At 44.8% G+C, this 8592-nt stretch overlaps 1 protein-coding gene across 1 annotated transcript; it reads right to left on the bottom strand.

The window, feature by feature from the left end:
- Positions 1-1286: 1286 nt before the first annotated feature.
- Positions 1287-4868, bottom strand: LOC129752466 (uncharacterized). Its single transcript, XM_055748243.1, has one exon. The coding sequence runs from the start codon at positions 4866-4868 to the stop codon at positions 1287-1289; it is 3582 nt and encodes a 1193-aa protein (XP_055604218.1).
- Positions 4869-8592: the final 3724 nt, after the last annotated feature.

Here is an 8592-nt window from a genome sequence, read left to right on the forward strand (position 1 = left end):
TTAATTTAATTTTCGGAATGAAGTAAGAAGCGCGGATTGACTTTAAATAACAGTTTGTATTTGGTCTTCAAAATTGGTCACTTTATTAGCTATACACAAAAACTTGACTTAGGCGTTTTGACTTTAGCTTTTATTCGCTTATTAGACTATGTCCGATCACTTTGACTGTTGCTTTTAACTGACTCTTTCGTCAGCTGATCGGCTGCCGATCAGCTGTGTAAATCAAGAGCGTTAGAAGATAAGAGCTCTTTTGCTCTTACAGAGAACTTCCCAGAGAATATTTGTTTGCTCTTTTTATGCTGTATCATTTTTCGGGGCTTATTAAGGTGGATCACGTTAATGCGTTTACATAACCGCCCCCCTTGATTTGCCTAGCAATATCAAACAAATCAGAAACTCCTTAATAAATATCACTGACAACTTCAATACAATGAAAACGATACGATGCAATCTGCGATGAACTTTCTAGTGCTTTGCTGGATTCTAATTCTCCTTTGTCTTCAAGTGTGGACTGTATTCTCTTCTTCGTATGGCTGTGGTTGCGGGTTGTAGCCTGTGCGCTCGATCATGGTTGTGGGTTGCGATCGGGAAGCGCACCGTTGACCAAGGTACCCGGCCTATTGGCCCCGTTAACTCTGGAATCAGATGAGAGGGGCTTTTTTATTCAATCAAAAATTACTTACAAACGACTTCCCTGAAGCGGTGGCTTCGAGCCACCGCGGGCGCTCATTGCGCCGATGCTACTACGATGCTCGGTGATGACTCCGATGAACTTTCTTTAAAGGTACGATGGATTTGGTTGATAATGGTAAATGGTGGTGCTGATTGGACTTCTTCAACGACAGCTGCGATGTGCATTCCTATGTGGACAACTGGCGAAGAACGGCTGAAGTACCCAAAACCGGGGAATGACACGACTTCCTGCTGATAAAAGGATTGTGTATGCCCTAATGCAACGTTGAACAACAAACACAAACTTAACTTTGCGTGGAGGTCCCTCAACCTCCACAAGAATACAAGACGCTCAATCAACTTTTATACAGCGAGGTAGCGTGTCCTAAGGGCGATGTGGTTGATTTAACGATCTGGTGAACCTCAGCGCTTCGTGGGTGGACTCTTCGGACGGACGGTCAGCGACCGCCGCGCCGTGGGCATGGACGACACTATGGGGTATGAACATTCCTTAAGCTTTTTTGATCATAATTTAATTAAAAATAACTTAACTGGACTGCGGGGGTCAACTGACCCCCGCAGGCGCGCCTACTGCGCCTTGGTGGAGAAAACGACTACTCTTCCCTTGCAGCTGGTTCGGGATCGTTGTCCCGGATTGGTAACAAGCAAATTTTGGAGATTGGTCTAGATTTGAGGCCATCTTCCGTGCGAATGTCAGCAACGCGGACATTTCCATCAGGCCCTGGATGCAGTGCAGTGATTCGTCCAAGTGCCCACTTCAACGGTGGCAAGTTTTCCTCCTTGATGATCACCATCATGCCTTCTTTCAAATTTGGCTGCTGTCTTGTCCATTTGACACGGTTTTGCAAGTCGGACAGATAGGCAGTTGACCACTTCTTCCAAATTGTTTGCATATGGCGTTGAACTCTTTGCCAGCGAGATAAAACATTTTCTCGGAGATGATCAAGTGACGGTTCAGGTAAGGCGGTTAGTTGACGGTGCACGAAGAAATGCCCAGGAGAGAGAACTTCAAGATCTGCTGGATCGTCCCGTTGCGGTGTTAGCGGTCGACTATTTAAACATGCCTCAATCTGCGTCAGTAGGGTGTAGAACTCGTCGTAGGTGTATATTTCAGAGCCAACAACACGCTTCAAGTGGTACTTCATAGATTTTACAGCGGCTTCCCAAAGACCGCCGAAATTAGGAGCTCGTGGTGGAATAAACTTCATCTCTATGCAATTTTTGGCGGCGGCTTCGGAAAGAGCAGCTCGTTGGGAGTTGAACATCTTCCTTAGATCATCGAGTTCTCTTTTAGCACCAACAAAGTTGGTAGCATTGTCGCAGAGAATAAGCTCTGGTTGTCCTCGACGTCCAATCATTCTGTGTAGAGCGGCGATGAACCCGTCGGTTGTAAGATCCTGAACCATATCGATGTGGCAAGCCTTCGTAACCAAACAAACAAAGATCACAACGTAGCAGATGCGCGGCGCAGAGTTGCGGATAGGAAACCGATACTTGAATGGTCCACAATAATCCACGCCGACTCGAGCGAAAGGAGGTGCAGGCGATACGCGTTCTGTTGGAAGATCTGCCATAACTTGTTCCATAACTCGTGGCTTGATTTTGAAACAACGTACACAACTGTGAACAACCTTCCTGGCTAAGTTTCTCAAACATAGAGGCCAGAATTTTTCTCGAACACAAGCGGTGAGTAGTTGGGGTCCAGCATGCAACATGACGAGGTGGTAGTGGTTGACGATCAGCAACGTAAACGGGTGATGATTATCAAGGATTATAGGATGCTTCCTTCCAACAGCAATCGGTGCGTTCTCTAAACGACCTCCGACGACCAGAATTCCGTTAACCAGTTGTGGGCGAAGCGATTTCAGCTTTGAAGTGTTTTTAACTTCACCCGTGTAATCGACAGCGGATATATCTTTAGGAAAACATTCTTTCTGAGCTAGTTTAATGAGTACTCGTAAAGCTTCCTCTCTTTCGGTGACTGTTAAACATCCTACGCGATGGCTGTTTCTATTCTTACAGTTGAAAGAAAATCTTCGGCAGAATGCGACTATATCAACCAGTGTGGTGAACGAACTCTTCAATAAAAATATCTCATTCGGTGAATCCACTTGAGCGGGTCCAGCAACTGCAGCCTCTTCAAGAAGTGTGTGCTCAAACTCCGTTTCATCGGTACCTCCAGTTTTCGGCCATGCGTCATGTGAGAGTTTCAACCAATCTGGACCTCGCCACCAAAGCTCATGATTTAGTTGTTCTTCAGAAGTGGCACCACGAGACAGGACGTCCGCAGGATTTTCCATACCAACGACGTGATTCCAAACTCCATCTTTTGTTAAATGCTGGATTTCGCTGACTCTGTTAGCAACAAACATTTGCCACCGTGACGGTGGCGAAGAGAGCCAGCACTTCACAATGGTGGAATCCGTCCAAAAGAAACATTTCGCAGAAATTCTTAAACTGCCTGTCACCTTTTCGTATAAGTGGCTGAGTAAGAGGGCAGACGATAACTCTAACCTTGGTATTGTCATTTTCTTCTTCTTACGCTTGACATCATCCAGAGGTGCTACTCGAGACTTGGAGATCAGAAGATTTACCGAAATTATTCCGTTGGAACGCGTACAACGCAGGTAGATACAGGCCCCGTAGGCCTTAGTGGAAGCGTCGCAGAAGCCATGAAGCTCAACGGAGATAACATCCGAACCAAAGGCGACCCATCGTGGAACTTGTAAATTGGATAGTCCAGCCAAGTTGCTCCGATATTCCAGCCACCATTGCTGGAAAGGATTGGAAAGCGTTTCCGTCCAGGAACAGTTCTGCTTCCAGAGCTCCTGGAGAAATATCTTGGCCTGAACCATAACAGGACCGACCAATCCTAGGGGATCAAACAAACCGGCAAAGTCGGAGAGAATGATACGCTTGTTTATTTCTGTAGAAGAATTCCACTGAGGCACAGAGAAATGGAAGCAATCCGATTGTGTATCCCAAATGAGGCCCAGTGTCTTAATTTTAGTCTGCGATGCATCAAGCTCCAGGGAAATTCTATCGTCTCGGAGCTCGCCAGGTAGAACCGAAAGAACTTCTACGTTGTTCGAGTTGTATTTTCTTAAAAGCATTTTCGCAGACGACAATAGAGCATTCAGTTCACAGCATTTTTTGATGCTTTCCTCCTTAGTATCTGCACCCGTTAAACAATCGTCCATATAAAAATCTTCACTCAGAGTCTTGGCCGCAATAGGGTACTTCTTCTTCCCGCATTCCGCAAGTCGTTGTAGGCATTTCGTGGCTAGATAGGGGGCAGACGCGGTGCCGTACGTAACGGTAGTTAGTTCAAATGTCCTTAAAGGCTCATCTGGTGAATCTCTCCAAACAATTCTCTGTAGACGACGATCTTCGGGGACTACATTAATCATCCTATACATTTTCGCTACGTCTGCAACTATAGCGATTCTGTGCAATCTGAAGCGAAGAACTATGGACACTAAATCTTCCTGGAGTACAGGTCCGACCATCAGTGCTTGATTCAACGAAATTCCAGACGTCGTTGTAGCGGACGCGTCAAAAACTACGCGTAGTTTAGTAGTAGAACTTTCAGGACGCAATACGTGATGATGTGGCATGTAATATGGCGGCGGTTTTGATATATCTCCTTCCTCTTCAGCAATAACTTCACGCATATGATTAAGCTCCAGATACTCGTGAATGAATGAGCTGTACTCCTCTTTCAACTCAGGGTTTGATTTTAAACGGCACTCCAAAGACCAAAAACGACGCTCGGCTTGACTTCTAGATTCCCCCAGCAGACGGATTAGGAAGTCCTTCCTAGGGAGCTTAACAACGAACCTTCCAGATGAGTCTCTCGTAGTAGTATCTTCAAAAATCTTCTCACACTCCGATTCTTCCAGTGAAAGCGTACTAGAATTGTGGCAAGCTTCTAACTCCCAAAAACGAGTTAGTAATTCATTAACCCGTTCTTCGGTACAAGAAGCTGAAACAGTGGCTTGAACTCTGGATTTTTCGGAAACCTTGCCGGAAACAACCCAACCAAGTTGAGTATTCTGCAGTATAGGCCCAATGCTATCTAACTTGTGCTGCCCGTCCAACAGCAGATCATAAAAGACTTCTGCTCCAAGAATGAGATCAATACCACCAGGATTCTGGAACTCGGGATCTGCCATGGTTATTCCTGGAGGTATCTGCCAACTACCGATGTCGATCCTTTTCACTGGAAGATCAGCCGTGACTTTCGGGAGAACGTGGAATTTCAAAGTAGAGCGGTAATCAGAACACCGTGAACCAATCGAAGCGAAAACAGACTGGGTGGAACAAGTTTTCGATTGCCCAATGCCTTTGACAGGAAGATACTCTCGATATCGATGAAATTTCAAAGACTGAGCGATCCTTTCAGTCATGAAACATAGCTGTGACCCTGAGTCCAATAAACTCGAGCTGGAATGATATTCCCGTATTCATCCCCAATTGTTAAAACTGCTGTAGATAGCAGGACAGTGTTCGGAAGAGTGGTAGGATTTGCGGACAATACAGAACTGTGGCTAGTAGAAGGATTATCTGTGGTACTTGAGGATGGAAGGTTATTCATGCTCGGGTTGGGGATGTGCGTTAGATCTGTCTGGTTCTGGAGAGTGGAATAAGGAAAAACTTCATATGATATCCCTGTTTCGTTCTGTGGTGGCTGTTGATTCGCGCTTACATTAGATTGCTGGGGAACTCGTAACTGTTCTGAATTGAACTGCGATACCGGAGGGCCTGCATGCAGGAGGGTGTGATGACGTCTTCCACAATTTTGACAGGACCCTTTCAAACAATATCTCGCAATGTGGCCTGACGAAAGACAATTCAGGCACAATGATCTTTTCTTCACCACTTCTACACGATCGGACACTTTCATCTTCACGAACTTCATACATTTGAACACGGAATGCATAGATTCACCACAGAAAGGACACGTTACCTTCTGTTGTATACCGGGATGACCTACTGCTGGAAAACGAGACTGCCTCTTCACTTCCCCTTGAACAGAGTGAACTAGCGAGATGTTATGAAGTACCAGACATCTTGACTTCAAAAATTCCATCAATTGCCTATACGATGGAACCTCCTTAGAGTTGTGGTAAGATTCCCAGCGTTGTAGAGTAGCAGCATCCAGACGTTGACACACCATATGCTGAAGAATGGTTGACATCCCATCAGTTTCAACACCGACCTTTTGAAGCATCATTAACGTTGTCTCAAAATCCTTTACCACTCTATTAAGCTGATCATAAGATTCTTCACTCATAGGACTGACAGCAAACAATACGTCGAGATATGACTTCACAAGCAGCTTTCTGTTTTCGAAAGTGTTTTCGAGTGTTCGCCAGGCTATGGTGTAGTTAGCCGATGTCAATTCGATGGATCCTATTTCGATTAATGCATCATCTGTCAACGACGTTCGCAGATAGGTAAACTTGTCAATATCGGATAGATGCGCATTGTTGTGGATCATGCTGGTGAATGTATCACGAAAAGTGATCCAGTCCTGCAACTTTCCGCTAAATGTCGGTAGCTTCAATTCGGGCAGCTTAATTCTTGGCATTGAATCAACCGCTGTTGATGGTTTGACAGTTTGAACACTGGTACAGGAACGACTTTCGGCTGCTTCAAGCACTCCCAAACTATGCTTTATTTCGAAAAAACGGTTCTCAAAATCCTTGATGATGCGCATATTGACCTCTTCGCGCTCGCTGATTCGCATCGCACGTTCGAGAGCTGACTGCTCATCGTCGCCTTCCAATCCAACATCCATTTCCACATCGTCGGTGATCACCTCAATGTTTTCTCGCACTCGAATAAACTTGTCGTACACCTCATCCAGTTTCTGCATCCGATACTTCAAAGATATGTAATCTCGTTCCGCTTGGTATTCGTTCAAAAACTCTTGCATGCTGTCCATTAAGCTCCTCAGGTTCCGTTCCTGCTTCACCAGGAGCCGCAAGTCCTCTCGAGGCATGATTCACTATCCGGGCACGCACAACCACAAGATAATGAAACGCCACTGCACGGTATCACTTTTCCACTGAACAGCACGGTAAACAACGACGATTCGCAGTTGACAAACGAGCCACCAACAGAAGATCCAAATTTTATGTAACCGACTCTCACAGAACAGTATCGAAGCATGCACGGTTCAATTAACCAATGTTTCCTTTCAACAGCCTGATCCTCAGTACAGGTCAGCACCACAGACTTACCTGAGCACACAGTACTTAGCCTTTATCCTTTCTAACAACGGGCGATCGATTGGTAGCAAAATAAACAAGTCGAATTTTGCTATTTTCGGCAAATTCCAGTGTTCCGTGCGTCGACTGGTACCGCAAACAGCATTCAGCAAACTGCTATCTCCAACCACTAGGTGAAATTTCTAGTTTCTATTCACTTTTTTGCACTGTTCCCCAAATTAATTATCCCTGGGGGAGGGGGAGGGTGAAGTGTTACTCTGACCCGCGGGCGGGGGAAAGGGTTCTTCGACCAAAGTTCAACACTTAACACTTTAGTACATCCAACATGGATCAAACTCAACACCTTTTGCGTTTTTTATACACTTTTTATAGCCCCGGGGGAGGGGAGAGGGAAAGGATGGTTGTTCCCGGGGGACTTCTCAGTACACTTGCCCCAATCTTTACCCACACCACACACGGAAGCAATTTCAAAAAAATGTCACAACCCCGTCAAAATCGCACAATTTTGTTGTAGGCTTTGCCACCAAAACGGGGAGGGGCTATTGTAGAGGGGGGGGGAGTTTGTGCAGACAGTTGCTAAACAACAACACCCATCCGTTATCAACCCAACTTGTTCCCGCGCGCTATACCTAACACTTCAAATCAACGTTCAAAGCGATGCACTTTTAGGCAATTAGTTACTAATCACAATCACGGGGTAGAGCGGGTGTGCACTAAATCCCGCGGAGAAGGGTAGAAGATTCAACCAACTTTGATTTCTTTGCCTAACACACAATAACCCGACGTGATACACACAAAATGACGACTGGGGCGCTTGGCTTTCTTTCGACGGCTTGGCTTGGGTACACACAATAGCCGTTGGATGCTTTTTATTTTTTCACCCGTTTCACTCCACACAGAAACAATTGAAGACCAATTAATCGACGCGCTTCTCTATCCGGTTCGTTTCGGACCAAATGTTGCAGTTTTGAACGACTTAATTTAATTTTCGGAATGAAGTAAGAAGCGCGGATTGACTTTAAATAACAGTTTGTATTTGGTCTTCAAAATTGGTCACTTTATTAGCTGTACACAAAAACTTGACTTAGGCGTTTTGACTTTAGCTTTTATTCGCTTATTAGACTATGTCCGATCACTTTGACTGTTGCTTTTAACTGACTCTTTCGTCAGCTGATCGGCTGCCGATCAGCTGTGTAAATCAAGAGCGTTAGAAGATAAGAGCTCTTTTGCTCTTACAGAGAACTTCCCAGAGAATATTTGTTTGCTCTTTTTATGCTGTATCATTTTTCGGGGCTTATTAAGGTGGTTCAAGTTAATGCGTTTACACTAGTCGAGCGAACAAGTAGCGTTCAGAGTTCAGAGCCAGCTCGTATCAACGTTCACTGGAAGAACCTCGCCCATTAGCAGACCTTGGCGATCTTTACGAGTCAAGATCTATGCAAAATGCGTTCTACAGTAAAAATTGTCTCAGAAATTATTAACATTCGCTACCTGTCGCCATGAGGCCTTTCCATTGTCAGAGTACGTCATTTGAAAAGATTCTTTAAAAAAAATTAATTATATATTTTGTTTTAATTTTTTCCTAACATTAAAAGCTATTTTTATAACTAAAAAAAATCTCAGCTGATCCTCAATTGATTTGGCATTAATCTGAATACAGATT

Source organism: Uranotaenia lowii, chromosome 3, assembly GCF_029784155.1.
Source record: "Uranotaenia lowii strain MFRU-FL chromosome 3, ASM2978415v1, whole genome shotgun sequence".
NCBI lineage: Eukaryota > Metazoa > Arthropoda > Insecta > Diptera > Culicidae > Uranotaenia > Uranotaenia lowii.